Raw genomic sequence first — 15,655 nt, 5'->3', positions numbered from 1 at the left:
CTGACTTCCTACTGTAAGAAATCAGTGCTTTTTGTGGAAATACTATGCTGCTCCTGTTCGGGCAAAAGTTCCTTTTGCGCAAAACTTTTGTGAAAAACTTTTGCACAAAAGGGCCAGTGTAGACAGCTGAGATTTGTTTTGCTCAAAAAGCCCCGATTGCGAAAATGGTGATTGGGGCTTTTGTGTGCAAAGGCGCGTCTAGATTGGCCATGCACACTTTACTGCAAAAAGTGCTTTTGCGGAAAAGCGTCTGAGCCAATCTAGACGCTCTTTTCCGCAAATGCTTTTAACGGAAAACTTTTCCGTTAAAAGCATTTCCGGAAAATCCTGCCAGTCTAGACGTAGCCCATGAGTATATTATTGGTGACTTTTCCATTTAGCCATTATGCTTGCAACAGGAAGATTGAGGTGATAATAAAAATTTGATCTTTTCTTTTTATTAACCTGGTACTGGTTACTTGTGTCCTGGGGTTTTTACTTTATGGGTGAGATTTCCCCAAATGGTCTCTCCCCTGGTTTCTTTATTAATTAATTGGCAGCGGAAGTTTTATTCCCAAAATCTAAATTTTTAAGATTTTGGGGGGAAGTTTTATACCAAAGATGGGCAGATAAGATTTTGGGGTAGTTGCTAGCCCCCACTTCTGCATTTATCGTGCCGGAGTGGAGAAGGAGCCATGACAGCTCCTGTGTCAGTCTGTCCTGTGGCCAGGACCCAGCTGCCTCTACCCCAGTTACTCAGGGTGAGAACCTGCCCACACAGCCCCTCAGGTGCCTGGGTGGGGGATCACTCGGTGACTCCCCACCCCGCTCTGACATCAGTCACTTCTCTCCAGAGCAGGGAGGTGGGGGGACCAAGGGGAAGGCTGAGCAGAGGCCGGGTGGGCATTAGAGGGAAGCCCAAACATCCGCTTTTGGGGGGGTGCTCTAGGCCTGCCTAGACCCATGGACTCCATCCACCAGCCTTGCACACCCTGGACCAGGGCCCTGCCCGGCAGCAGCAGCTGCAGCCTCCCCCCACCCGAGACAGCCCCTCCCCCCCGCCGGGAAGGATACTGCAGCTTGCTCATGGCATCCTGGTCGATGGTGCCCTTGCTGTTGTACACCAGGGTGCTGCTCAGCAGGACGGCCAGCGTGAAGATCCAGTTGTCATGCTTCGGGTCGCCCTGGGGAAATGGGCACAGGGGGAGCAGGGGCTGGGTGAGAGCGGCTCCTCGTGTGTGTCCTGCCAGTGGGACACAGCGGTTCCTGCCAGCCAGCCGCGCAGCAGGAGGGGATGGGGAGCCCTGCAGTGGGCTGGGCAGCAGGGCCCAAGGGGAGCAGGCTGTTTGCTACCTTGCCACCCTCGGGTGGGTGCCATGTCCCCAGGTCTGTGGCTCTCAGCCCTGCCAGTGGCATTGCCCTGAGTAACGTGGGGGCTGCTCTCCTCTCACTCCCCGTTTGTTCCTGCACCCAACCATGGTGCCTGTGAGGGGGGGGCTGCCTCTCTGGGGCGGCAGGAGGGGTGTGTCATTAGCCTGGGTTACGGGCTGGGGGCTCCTGCTGGTCTGTGTTTTACAGCTGCCAGGGGCATCGGGATGGATGAGGGGATGGATTGCACCCTCAGCAAGTTTGCGGATGACACTAAGCTAGAGGGAGAGGGAGATACACTGGAGGGCAGAGATAGGGTCCAGAGTGACTCAGAAAAATTGGAGGATTGGGCCACAAGAAATCTAATGAGGTTCAACAAAGACAAGCGCAGAGTCCTGCCCTGGGGACGGAAGAATCCCAAGCATTGTTACTGGCTGGGGATTGACTGGCTAAGTAGCAGTTCTGCAGAAAAGGACCTGGGGGTTACAGTGGATGAGAAGCTGGATATGAGTCAACAGGGCGCCCTTGTAGCCAAGAAGGCTAATGGCATATTAGGTTGCATTAAGAGGAGCATTGCCAGCAGATCCAGAGATGTGATTATTCCCCTTTATTCAGCTTTGGTGAGGCCACATCTGGAGTATTGTGTCCAGTTCTGGGCCCTCCACTACAAAAAGGATGTGGATGCATTGGAGAGGGTCCAGTGGAGGGTAACCAAAATGATTAGGGGGCTGGAACACATGGTCTATGAGGAGAGCCTGAGGGACTTGTGTCTGTTCAGTCTGCAGAAGTGAAGAGGGAGGGGGGATTTGATAGCAGCCTTCAACTCCCTGAAGGGAGGTTCCAAAGAGGATGGAGAGAGGCTGTTCTCAGTAGTGACAGATGGCAGAACAAGGATTAATGGGCTCAAGTTGTGGTGGGAGAGGTCCAGGTTAGATAATAGGAAAAACTATTTCCCTAGGAGGGTGGTGAAGCACTGGAATGGGTTCCCTAGGGAAGTAGTGGAGTCTCCATCCCTAGAGGTGTTTAAGTCTCGGCTTGACAAAGCCCTGGCCGGGTTGATTTAGTTGGGATTGGTCCTGCCTAGAGCAGGGGGCAGGACAGGATGACCTTCTGAGGTCTCTTCCAGTTCTCTGATTCTATGATGCCCAGCCTGGCCCTGGGTGCTGCTGGCACCACTTGGCAGGAGGGTCCCAGAGAGAAGCTGCTTTTTCGACTTTGGCCGTTCTCATCCCTCCCTTTCAGCAAGCGCTGGGCTGGGTCTGTCTGCAGGAGCCAGGGTTGGGCTTTGCCTGCAGTGACAGCAGCACCAGCCCGTCCCATTAACCGATCCCCAGGGCAGAACCCGGACTGTCCCGAGAGCCACCTGAGGCGGGTCTGCCCCAGCAAGCCAGGCCAGCTCCATACCCAGATGACTTGCTGAGCCACCCAAGGAGCCTCCCTTTAGCCACGGGGCCAGCTGGACATACTGGCAGGGACCCACCCGCTGGCACCGCAGGGTCTGCACAAAGCACCCGGCCCGCAGCGCTGCCCAGCCCCACGGTCAGTGCAGACGCACCAGGGACACGAGCAACCGGGGGCTGCTCAGCGCTCGGCCCTGCTCCAGGGAGGGGAGCAGACTGCGGAGAAAAGCCTCCCTCAGACACGGCCCCGCAAAGGCTTCAGCTGCTTGTCCCGCATCTCCTCAGCCTCCCCTGCGAGTGCCGGATCGGAGCGGTGTGTTCACCCTGCGCCGCGCAGCCCAACGTCTGCGGGTTCCAAACCCCGGACCCTGTGTCACGGCCTCTGCGAACCAGCCAGAATCATTCAGCTCCTTTGGCTGAGCCCCAGGACCCACCCAAAGGTCCACAGCACCCGAACGCTGCCCCCCTCCACAGACACAGGACTTCTGACCGGGGAGGGGAAGTTGAAGTAACGGCTCAGAAACCGCTCGCTTTGGTCTCAGGTCCAGCTTTCCAGGGCAGGACCCAACCAGAGAGCTGTGACCTGGGCGCCTCGCACCGTGGCAGATGCCGCTGAGGGCAGGAGTCGCAGCCACCGCTCGTGGGGCAGCTCTGGATCCATCACCTGCAGCCACACGGTCACTGTGAGGCAGGCTGGCTGGGACCCTGCCTGCGGAACATGCACAGACACCTGGCTCTAGTGCATCAGCTCCTCTAGAGCCGGGTTGTACGTCTGACTAGTGCCCCTCCCCCGGCTTTCCAGCCATCCTGTTCCACAGAGGCAGGGGGGCCGGGCACGAGCTGAGCTCAGTCTCATGCAGATCACGTCAGTGTGTGAGACTCCAGCCATTGCGCACGGGAGTGCAAAGCCCCCAGCACTGTCAGAGCCACCGAACTGGCCTCTCATCGTACATGAGAGACCCAGAGCTCGGCCCCCTGGGCCAAATCCACCATGTCTGGATCATCCCCCAGACCCTGCTCCCCAGGCAGGGCTGCCCCTCCCAAGGCCGCCCATCCCCTCAGGAGGATTTCAGGGCACTTGGAAGAGCCGCTGCAGAACAGGGAGCACGTTTCCATCTCGGCTGTAGGACAGGATCCTGCCCTGGTGCCCTGGGGCAACTGCACCATGGGGAGTCTGGTTTAGTGCGTGGATACACGGGTATTACCCGCACCAGTGAATTGTGCATGTTCCTGAGATCCCTGAGGGCCCTGATTCCTGCCAGCAGAGCAAACACCAGGTGCCCCTGGGACTCGAGGGAAAATGTAACTGCCACAGGCAGGTGAAGTCTGAGTTTATCTAGGAACTCACATGTCCCCTCACTTTACGGTACCACCTGTTCCCTCCACACCGGCAGAGCCAGCTCACCTTATGTGCATCTCCCAGCCCCTCGGTGTCCAGCAGCACCAGGGCATGGCCAGCCCAGCAAGGGTGGGGCAGGCACCACATCCAGATGCCCTTGGTGTGCGACTGGACAGTGGAGCCCAGCGAGAACCCTGGGGAGAGAGGACAGGTTCCATGTAGACACAGACACACAGGACGGCTGCCTGAAGGAGAGAGGTCTCTGCGAGTCCCAGACAGCAGCAGGAAATAATGCCGGGGGGGCGGGCAGCCCAAACCTCTCACCTTTTCTCTGTCCAGCCAAAGCGTTCAGGAGGTAGGACTTGCCCGTGCGGTACAGACCCACAACGGCCACCACCACCACTGGCTGGGCGATGGCCTCCAGGATCTTCACAGCCTTGGGGTTCACCTGCAGGGACCCCTTGTTGTCGCTCTCAATGAGGCACACGGGCTGCTCCATGCGCCACTCTGGGGCCATCGTTTGTGGGCGGGATCGACCTGCAACCCAGAAAACAGACTGAGCCAGCCAGGCAGACCTGCTGCAGGGATCCCCGGGGAGAGGGCAGAAGGGGGCAGGTTTGAGGGGACCCCAGCTCCCCAGGGAAGCAGCTCCCTTTCTGAGTGTAAGACCAGGCAGGAGAAGCCCCTTGGAGCAGAGAGTGTTTCCCAGACATAGGGTATGTCTATATTGCCACCCTAGTTCGAACTAGGGTGGCTAATGTAGGCATTCGAACTTGCAAATGAAGCCCGGGATTTAAATATCCTGGGCTTTATTTGCATGTTTCCGGGTGCTGCCATTTTAAATGCCCTGTAGTTCGAACTCCCTGCCCGCAGCTACACGCGGCATGGACTAGGCAGTTCAAATTAAAGCTCCTAAATCAAACTACCGTTAAACCTCCTTGCAGGAAGAATAACGGTAGTTCGAATTAGGAGCTTTAATTTGAACTACCTACTCCGTGCCGCATGTAGCTGCGGGCAGGGAGTTCGAACTACGGGGCATTTAAAAATGGTGGCACCCGGGAACATGCAAATAAAGCCCGGGATATTTAAATCCCGGGCTTCATTTGCAAGTTCGAATGCCTACATTAGCCACCCTAGTTCGAACTAGGATGGCAGTGTAGACATACCCATACAGTGGTTCAATGCAGAAAGAGGGCAGAACTTTAACATCAATCAGACACACACTGGGAAATGCAAAACATTCCCCTCCCCTCCTTGTCCCCATCTCCAAAGGAATGATTTGACTTCAGGTGGGGAGGGGTTTTGGAATACCGGAGGTATCCCAAAAAACTCTGCCATGTCTAGGGAATGTGTTTGCTCTTCTGCTTTTTTTTGCAGATGAGCAAATGCGCTCTTTTGGAAGCCCCTGTATTCTTCATTCCATGAGGAAGAAGAGGGTTTTTGAAAGAAGTTTTTTCCCAAAATTTTGCCCAGTCTAGATGGGCCAAATTTCAGAAAAGCCTCTTCCAACAAAAGCGGAGTGCATTTTGCGTATCTTTTTCCGATATATCCTCGCAGTGCAGCCATACTCCAAGTGTCAGTAGCAGGTGCAGGCTCGCAAGTCCAGGGCTGCCAGGGCCACTAGACATACACAGGGTGAGTCCAGGTCCCTGCCCGGGCTGGGAGCACCCCTGCAGGTAACAAGTCAGCTCAGGCTGGGGACTGACAACAGGCCCAGCACTTGGGCTGTGACTCCAGCCAGACTCACACATGGCAGAGCTTTGCCACTGGGCACAGGAAGTGCATGGACAGTCTCTGTCCTTTGTTACCTCTTAGCCCTACTCCCCTCTAGGACCAGGCTGGGTCCTGGCTTGTGCAACGGGCAGCCCAGCAGGCTGGAGCTTTGGTCATTGTGTGGAGCCCTGCAGCTCCAGGGTACCCGCTGTACAGCCTTGGCCAGCCACATGCACAGACACAAACTGTGTATCCATGCAGGCTCTAGCTACAGGAAGATTTACTGGGCAGGGTGAGTTTCTCTATGGTCCATTGGCTGAGTTAAGCATCTGTCATAAATAGGAGCTGCTAAGGAGAGTCTGACTCACCTGAAGAGTGAGGAAAGGGTTAAGCAATTGGAGATGTACCTAAGGAGGGGGGTGGGGCAGTCAGGGGATAAAAATGCAGATAGGAATTTCAAACTGGGAAAGAGAAGTTTCTCTCTCTCCTTTGTTTGAGATCAGAGCAGTTTCTCTCAGGTACTGAAGAATCTGGGAGATGCTTTCTTTCTCCATGAATGGACTTCCTGAAATGTGAGTATAGAAAAGTTTAGATAGTCCATCAGGGTTTATTGTTTTCCTTATTTGGGGGTTTGGAAATTATGTCTGAGCCGGCTAAATTGTTTTTCTCTTTTGTAACTAAGAATTACAGCCCAGGGATTTTCCCTGAGTCTATGTCACTTCATGGCTATTTAACACGTAGTCAATTCACTATGTTTGCAACAGTAGTTTTGTTTTGATAATAAAAAAGTTTTTCTTTTGTTTTGATTAACTAATATTGGTTGATGTGTCCTTAGGTTTATGTGCCAAATTCCCCGGAGCAGAGTCCATTGTTCTCTTTTGTTTTCTCAACTCCAAGCAAAATAGAGTTTGGTGCAGGCAGAGGGGAGAGCTTGTCCTTAGGGAAGAGATTCCCAAGTGATCTCTTCTCTGGAAAAGGGTTTATTTTATATCTTTTTAAGTATACTTGGGTGGTGGCAGTGAATTTTTATTTATCTTTTTTCTTGAATCTTAGGGAGATTGAGACCAGACAAGCTTGTTTCTGGCAATCACAGAGACAGGTTTTATTGAATTTATTCTGCTAGCTGGCCCCCCATCTCTGCACTCAGAGGGTATGTCTACACTAGCTCATTAGTTCGAGCTAGGTAGGCAAATGAAGGCAACTGGAGTTGCAAATGAAGCCCGGGATTTAAATATCCCAGGCTTCATTTGCATGTTCCCGGGTGCCGCCATTTTAAAATCCCCCTTCATCCAAACTCCGTGCCCGCAGCTACACGTGGCACGGAGTAGGTAGTTTGAATTAGAGATCCTAATTCGAACTACCGTTACTCTTCGTGGATGTAAACACTGAATTGTAAGCCATATGCCAAGTAACATTGCAAAATAGAATGGCATTAGATTATGTGCTGGACAGCAATGGGAGGGGAGGGGGTATGTGCCTTGAGAAGGAAAGAATGTTGTGTTTATATTCCTGATAATTAGCAAGATATCCTCAACCAAGTTGACCACATACATAAAACTGTGGCTAGACTCCATGAAGAAGAAAATTGGTTACTATGGTCTTGGGCTGGTAATCTTTTTGAATCAGTAGGATCCACAATAATCCACGGGTTACTTATAGTATTCTGTGCTTTGCTTATGCTATATATTCTTTTCTTATTAATCAAATGCTGCTTGCAATGTTTTGTTAAAGAAATGTGAACTGTGAAGTTAAGCCCAGAACAGAGATAAGAAGTTCAGGTCATGTATCTGAGTATGGACGAGTGTAAGAAGGAAAGAGAAAAAGAGATACAGAAGTTAATGATGATGGAAGGACAGCCCTAGAGGCAAGAGCAGACGACAAGACAGCACAGTCCATTCAGTGACTGATCTTTGGATGAAGAGTCAGGAGAAAGACAAGTCAGCAGCTTGTCTATTGCACTCTAGGACTGCATGGTATAGTGAGACCAAAGGTCTCAAAGGGGGGAATGTGGACGTAAACCATATAAAGCTTGAAAGTTTGGTCAAAGGGACTGGGGCCTATACGTGGTGCATGCTGCATCAGAAGCGAGCATTCCTGAAGACAAAGAAATTGCAAGGCTTGCAAAAAGAGAAAGTATATTAACAGATGTAACCACTTAAGTACATATGGTCCTGGTTTTCTGCTCAATTCCATTATGTGCTCACAGGAATTACAAAGGTATATATATTCTGAGATTTCTTTGTTAAGGCAGAGTATGTCTTTTGTGTCCTCTCCTGTGATCACAGTAAATAAACATTTCTGGCTGACTTGAACTTATAAATCAGACTGCGTGTTTATTCCGTGACAGTCCTCAGTAGCATAGGTTTAAGATATTGCAGAAAAAAATGATAGAATAAGGGAATGTTGTTCATCATGTATTGTGGTTTGTACCTGTTACGATTACTGGTACTTTCTTGTTAGGGTCCTTTTCAGTCTTCATGTCCATTTTCGCTTTCTTACCACCAAGTTTCCTCTCATCTTCACCCTCTACAAATAAAAGAGACTGTATGTTCTTCTGAGCTGTGGACATTCTCACAAACACTATTGATGCCTGTTGCCTCAACAAAATATTTTGGTTCATGAGAGACACGCTGTCATATTCTCTGGAGGCAGAGTAATGCTTCTGGGCTCTAATTTTCTCCTCATTTCAGGAATTGTGGCAAGAATACCGGGCCCAAAGGAACAGTGGGGAGGCGACATCTGGAAAGGGTGGGGCCTCCAGCAGACACACGCTTTGGGATCTAGCATCCATGCCCTGCACTTCAGCAGTGCAAGGAGCATGCACCCAGCACAGTTGCCACAGAGAATATAATGCTCATGCTTCTCTTATTCCTCTCACTGCTGTAATTCTCCTCCCTTAACACAGGCTCCTTCTCACCGCCAGTCTTTGTGCCGCTCAGATACCAGCTTCTGCAGCACTGTCATGGACCAGAAGATTTACCGGCCATTGCTCAGCTACTTCCCTCCATTCATTTTTCTTTATTGGAAAACAATAGGAAATGTGCCTGTTTCATTCAAATCATGGCTCTGAGGCGGGGCTAGGGTTGAGGGGTGCAGTGTGCAGGCTGCCCAGGGAGAGAGGAGCACGCCAGCTGTTTCTCACTGCAGCCCCTTGTGGAAGGTGAGAAGCGCCTCTCTGTTGCAACTGCAGCTTCTTACATTACAGACAGGGGAACGTGCACGTCCTCGACTGAGGCAATTCTGGGTTCCCTGCCCCATGCTCTCCGGCTGATAGAGGAATGCAGCAAACTGTACCATTTCCCCCATTAACTACTGAAGGAGAATGCTCAGCCATGTTCCTATATGAAAGGAGTGGGTGGGAGCCTCTCCCGCCCCACCAAAACCCTTTACAAGAGTATTTAATGGGTGGGATGCTTGGGGATCAGGCAGTCCTGGACTGGAGGGAGGAGCACACCCAGAGAGCCGCTTACACGTGTCTGGTGCTTCTGTCTCTTTGTGGCTGCTTTTGCGAGATGCAGTCCCATTCCAGGCACATCCCTTTTTCCTGGCACAAGCTAACATTTCCTGATAGTAAGTTATCATACGAGGAAGCCACATGCTGAATACGGTGTTCCTAGTACTTATCATTGAGGAGGAGACAGAGTATTATGTCTAATATATTGCAAACTATTATTTATCACCATCTGTATTACATCAGAATACCCCCCTTTTCAGATCACTCCTCAATGGCATGTATAGGATATTGCAGAAAAAGTTGATAGAATGAGGGAATGTTGTTCATAGTGTATTTTGGCCTGTACCTGTTATGATTGCTGGTACTTTCTTCTTGGGGTCCTTTTCAGGCTTTGTGTCCGTTTCACCTTTCATAACACCCAGTTTCCTCTCACCTTCACCTGCTACAAATAAAAGAGACTGTATTTTCCTCTGAACTGTTGACATTCTCAAAAATACTAAAGATGACTATTGCCTCAGCAAAACGTCTTGGTTCAGGAGAGACATGCTGTCATATTCTCTGGAGGCAGAGCAATGCTTCTGGGCTCTAATTTACTCCTGGTTTCAGGAAATGCGGCAGGAGTACAAGGCCCTAAGGAACGGTGGGAAGGTGATGCCTGGAAAGACTCATAGACTCATAGACTTTAAGGTCAGAAGGGACCATTATGATCATCTAGTCTGACCCCTGCACAGTGCAGGCCACAGAATCTCACCCACCCCTCCTAGAATAATCCTCTCACCTATATCTCAGATATTGAAGCCTTCAAATACTTCGAAGGCCCCAAGATGCAGAGAATCCTCCAGCTGTGATCTGTACCCCATGCTACAGAGGAAGGCGAAAAACCTCCAGGGCCTCTGCCAATCTACCCTGGAGGAAAATTCCTTCCTGACCCCAAATATGGCGATCAGCTAAACCCTGAGCATGTGGGCAAGACTCACCAGCCAGACACCCAGGGCAGGTCCTGCAGCAGAAGGGAGCTTTGGGGTCTACCTTCCACTCCCCACACTTTAGCACTGCAAGGAGTGTGTGCCGAAAGCCATCTCTTTGATCCATGTCTGCCTCCCTCCAAGCTAGGGCCTGGCCAATGCTGTTTCTCTGGGGGCATCCATATGGGGTAAGGAGGCAGAGGCAGGAACCACAGCTTGGCTTGGGCCCAGGACAGTAGTAATGAGTGGGGGAGGGGGTGGCAGGCAGAACCCCGAGCTCGGGGCCAACAGCGAAGCCCTGAGCATGGGTCTGGCAGTGGAGCCCTGGTCAGAGGTCCAAAAACCAGGACCCTGCATCACGTCTGGGAACAGAGCCTGTGGGCGAGGCCAGCAGGCAGGACTCTGTGAGCACGGCTGGGAGGAGATACCTGGGTAAAACCAGAGATGCAGCAGCCAGAATTTCCATGCCTAGGGAGGGCCCCAACTTCTTCTGACCTTGTGACTCTGTGGCACACACAATTACAGATGACGTGGCAGTGGCAGTGGAATGGTGAACGCTGCTGCTTGAGTCTCTCCTGTGCACGAAGCAACTCGCCCTCTGCTGCCAGCGCCATCCCGAGGCATTTTACCCCCCGGGGTGAGTGATTAGATCGTGGGCCCTGCTGGCGCCTGCACAGAACAGTTTGGATTCCTGCTCCCCTCCCCATGCCTATCCACCTGCCCCCAAGTTTCTAGCTGCTCCTGCTATTGTGGCTGTGGGACTGGGATCCCTCGGGTCCTACAACCCTACGGCCGGAGCAGTGGGCCCAAGGTGCAGGTGGCAGCGGGGATTGCAGAGGTGGTGCACGGGTGGGATTGAAGCAACCGTCCTGCATGCTGCGGGCAACATGAATCCCCAGCTTTGAAGGCAGCAGCACAGGAGCGAGGGTGGCTGGGTACGTGGTTTCCCACCGTTACCTCTATGCTGCTGGCAGCTGCCCTGCCTTCAGCGCTGCGTGGCCAGAGAAAAGCAGCTGCTGGCTGGGTGCTCTGCTCTGAAGGCAGCGCCACGACCAGCAGCACAGAGCTACGGGTGTCACAGAGCTACGGGTGTCACAGAGCTACGGGTGTCACAGAGCTACGGGTGTCATGGGGACGGTTTGGTGACAGGACTCCCAGGATCCCAATTCCACTACAGGCCTCTACCCCAAACATTGTGTTTGTCTGCCCCACTTTCCCACCACCTGCTGGTTTGCACCCTGGGCAGCTGCCCCTCCCCCTGCCCTGGCTACAGCCTGATGGACGCAGCTGTGTTTAGAACGGCAGGGAGAGCTCACGTCCCAGCACAGCAAACAGGCTTTTTAAACTTACATCACTGGCACGGTAAGTGCAGAGTTTGGGGCCAGGAATGGCCGAGCCTGGAGTTTCTGGAGCTCAGTCCCAGCCAGCTCTGGCTCACACGGCTCTTTGCAGACCTACCACTAGTCGGTTATTTTCCCCTTTCAGAGCATGCCCGTTCCTGTTCCTGTTCCACTTGACCGATGTGTCCCAAGCAGGCCAGACATTCTTCCTGCCAGGGGCAGTTATCCCTTGTGCCAGGGTCGGGCGAGATGGCTGGAGGAGAAGGGTCTTATTGGATTGCAAGGAAGTGTTACAAGGACTCCCCTCCCTTCCCCCCGACATTTGGGGAGGATCCACTTAGCCCAGGAACTCAATTGATAATGGGGGACAACCAAAATGGTCCAAACAAGGGAACGGAAGGGAACACTGAGCAGAGAACCCTGCTGGCACCCACTGCTCCTCAGAGGTGTCAAGCAGATGCCACCAAGAGCACCTGCATGAGAAGTTGGAGATGAGTCAACAGGGCGCCCTTGTATCCAAGAAGGCTAATGGCATATTAGGGTGCATTAGGAGGAGCATTGCCAGCAGATCTAGAGAAGGGTATGTCTACACTACAACGTTTTTTCAGAAAAATGGCCGTTTTTCTGAAAAAACTTCAATTACGTCCACACTGCAGTCCCGTTCTTTTGAAAAAAAATCAAGAGAACAGAGGGCTTTTCCTGACATTGGTAAACTTCTTTCTATGAGGATCGCTTTTTGGATGCACTTTTGCTGTGTAGATGTGATCTTTTGGAAGAAGTTTTTTCAGAAGATCTCTTCCAGAAAAGCTTCTTCTGAAAGAAGCCTGCAGTCTAGACATAGCCAAAGGGACATTAGTCCCATTTATCTGACACTGGTGAGGCCACGTCTGGAGTACTGCATCCAGGTCTGGGCCCCCCACTATAGAAAGGATGGGGATTCATTGCAGACAGTCCTGTGGAGGGCAACCAGAATGCTGAGGGGGCTGGAGCACATGACCTGCGAGGAGAGGCTGAGGGATTTGGGCTTGTTTAGTCTGTAGAAGAGAAGAGTGAGGGGGGATTTGAGCAGCCTGTAACTCCCTGCAGTGGATTAGCATATTGCTGTGCTTCATTTGCATAATTAATTATGGGACACACACCTAAATAAGATAAACAGATCCAGCCGATTATGACAGTAAGATCAGCAGGTTACATGAGGCAATTTGTCCCAAGAATGTTTGAGTTATGCATAGTTGTGTCCATAAGTTCATCACATAAAGCATGGGGTGGGGTGGGGGGGGGGTCCGTCACACATCCATGGTGCATAAAGGAGAAGATGGGAGAGAAGTGCAGCCAAAGATGCAATACAAGACCCAGGAGCAGCCAGAGGAAGGGCTGCAGCCTGGTACATGCTGGGTAAACGAGTGCTGCTAGAGGGACAGGGGTTGGGAACAAGTGTGTGGGGGGGGAGTTAGGGTTGTACATGCTCAGGGCTCTGTGAGGAGCTGCCAGTGAGATCCTTAGCAGGCCTAGGAACTCAGGTGGCACTGGAACTTGTGCAGCACCAGTCCCACAAGGAGGCCTGCCTCTTTGGTGGCTGCCAAGGACCAGGGTGGCCAGAAGCAGCTGGCAGGCCCATGGAGGCCCTGGTGAAAGACCAGCAGCCAGAGAGGTCTGTCGGAGGATCTCTCAAGTGCAGACAAAGGAGCTGCTGGTTGCATCTGCATGGTGCAGGAAAGCCTGCCCCAACCTGCTCCAGGCCGGAGTGCCTGCATCATATAGGAGCCTGTGTAGGGCCTGGAGGTGGGAGACAAGGACCTGGGTGCACAAGCCCAACAGGTCCTGCCCTTCCTCCTCCAGGAGAGGATAGAGAACGCTGCAGGGAGGGACCCAGTGCAGCGCCAGCTGATGGAGCTCAAGAACCAGCTTCTGGTGGTTGGCCAGGAAAAGGGGCTGGAACCAGGGCGTTGAGCTGGTCCTAAGTCACCCTGTCCACCTCCACAAGCTTGTAGACCACATGGCCTCTGAACCGGAGTGCCTGTGAGAATGGGAAACACCAAGACAAGGGCCGGTGCTTCACTAGGTGGCCTGAGGCACAGGTGGGAGAGAGCTCCCCTGCCCCCCACCCTGTCCACCAGGCCAGAGCTCTTGCCCCAGTTCCCCTGGGTGGAAGAAGCTGCAAGTAGATGGCCTCTCCTACACTAGGTCTCCCAGGTCCTGGACCACAAGGGGCATGTTGCCTGTATACAGCCAACAAACCCAGCCTCAGCTTCGGCTCTCAGCACCTGCCCTTTCAACCACAGATGGAGGAGACAAAGGAAGGTCTCGGTCGCCAGGATGCAAAGCTGCCTGACAGCGCTCACCCCTGGCATTTAATGGGTGGGATGCTTGGGGTTCAGGCAGTCGCGACTGGGGGCTGCAGCTTACACGTGTCTGGTGCTTCTGTCTCTTTTCGGCTGCTTTTCTGACATGCAATCCCATTCCAGGCACGTCCCATTGTCCTGGCCCAAACTAACATTTCCTGATTGTAAGTTATCATACGAGGAAGCCGCATGCTGAATACGGTGTTCCTAGTACTTACCATTGAGGAGGAGACAGAGTCAATGTCTTCACTATATTGTAAAATATGACTTTCCCACCTTCTCTGTTACATCAAAATACCACCCTTTTAAGATCAGTCCTCAATGGCATGTGTTAAGATATTGCAGAAAAAAATGAGAGAATAAGAATAGTGTATTTTAGCTAGTACCTGTTACGATTGGTGGTACTTGCTTGTTGGGGTCATTTTTAGTCTTTGTCTCCATATCTGCTTTCTTACCACTCAGTTTCCTCTCACCTTCACCTGGTAGAAATAACAGAGACTGTATCTGTATTTAGCTCTCAGCTTTTGACATTCTCACAAATATTAAAGTTGCCCATTGCCTCAACAATACATTTTGGATCAGGAGAGATACGCTGTCATATTCTCTGGAGGCAAAGCAATGCTTCTGGGCTTTAATTTCCTCGTGGTTTGAGGACATGTGGAAGGAGTACCGGGCCCAAAGGAACAGTGAGGAAGTGACTCCTGGAAAGGGCGGGACCTCCAGCAGAAGGACGATTTAGAATCCAGCTTTCACTCCCCACACTTCCGCACTACAAGGAGTGTGTCCCAAAAGCCATTCCTTTGACCCGTGTCTGCCTCCCTCCCAGCTAGGGCCTGGTTAGTGCTGTTTCTCTGGGGGGTTGCCCATATGGAGTAAGGAGGCTGAGGCAGGAACTATTTCCCTAGGGCTGTCTACACCACAGTTCTTGCACAAAAGCTGATGGAAATGGAGTTTGCTTTAGCTGTGTAGACGGCTCCTTTTTGCACAAAACCCCCTTTTGCACAAGAGCCGTTCTTCATCATTGTGAGGGGCCTGGAGGTGGGGGACAAGGACCTGGGTGCACAAGCCCATCAGGCCCTGCCCTTCCTCCTCCAGGGGAGGATGGAGAAATCCGCAGGGAGGGACCAGTGCAGTGCCGGCTGACAAAACTCAAGAACCAGCTTCTGGTGGTTGGCCAGGACTAGGGACTGGAACCAGGGCGCTGAGCCAGTGCTGGAGCATGGACAGGACCAGCTGATTGAGCCCCAGAGCCCTCCCTCAGGGAGAGGCACCAGAGTCACCCTGTCCACCTCCACAAGCCTCAAGACCCCATGGCCTCTGAACCAGGTGGCCTGAGGCACAGGTGGAAGGGAGACACAGGTGGAAGGGAGCTCCCCTGCCACCCACCCCTGCCCACCAAGCAGAGCTCTTGCCCCAGGTCCCCTGGGTGGGGGAAGCTGCGAGTAGATGGCCTGGCCAGCATCTCCTGCACTATGTCTCCCAAGTCCAGGACCACAAGGGGCATGTTGCCTGCAAAGGGCTGAGACACCCAGCTGCAGCTCCGGCTCTCGGCACCAGCCCCTTCAATCTCAGATGGAGGAGACAGAGGAAGGGCTCGGTTGCCATGGTGCAAAGCTGCCTGGCAGAGCTCACCCCTGGCATTTGCCTCGCCCAAAGCTGAGCACTGCACTCAGTGTCCAGGTGAGTCTCACTGGACACTCCATGGACAAGCACAGCCCCAGGAACTGGAACCCCAAAACAAAATGCTCAGTGTCC

The 15,655-nt window shown here is 52.6% G+C and overlaps 1 protein-coding gene across 2 annotated transcripts in view; it reads right to left on the bottom strand.

The window, feature by feature from the left end:
* Nucleotides 1-15,655, bottom strand: part of LOC142819582 (guanylate-binding protein 1-like) — a 99,284-nt gene that overhangs the window by 47,536 nt on the left and 36,093 nt on the right. Inside the window, exons 6-11 of one of the 2 annotated variants that reach the window (XM_089772584.1) lie at nt 14,287-14,379; nt 9,600-9,695; nt 8,230-8,325; nt 4,411-4,623; nt 4,153-4,280; nt 1,054-1,163 (exon numbers count right to left, since the gene is read on the bottom strand). In XM_089772584.1, the coding sequence (XP_089628710.1) occupies nt 1,054-1,163; nt 4,153-4,280; nt 4,411-4,623; nt 8,230-8,325; nt 9,600-9,695; nt 14,287-14,379 (736 nt within the window). The remainder of the gene's footprint in view (nt 1-1,053; nt 1,164-4,152; nt 4,281-4,410; nt 4,624-8,229; nt 8,326-9,599; nt 9,696-14,286; nt 14,380-15,655) is intronic. The other variant, XM_089772585.1, reaches the window with a different exon arrangement.

The sequence above is a fragment of the Pelodiscus sinensis genome, chromosome 22, assembly GCF_052426305.1.
Source record: "Pelodiscus sinensis isolate ZL-2025 chromosome 22, ASM5242630v1, whole genome shotgun sequence".
NCBI classification, from domain to species: domain Eukaryota; kingdom Metazoa; phylum Chordata; order Testudines; family Trionychidae; genus Pelodiscus; species Pelodiscus sinensis.
Note: the sequence above shows the minus strand (reverse complement) of the source record. Positions and strands in the feature narration are given on the sequence as shown.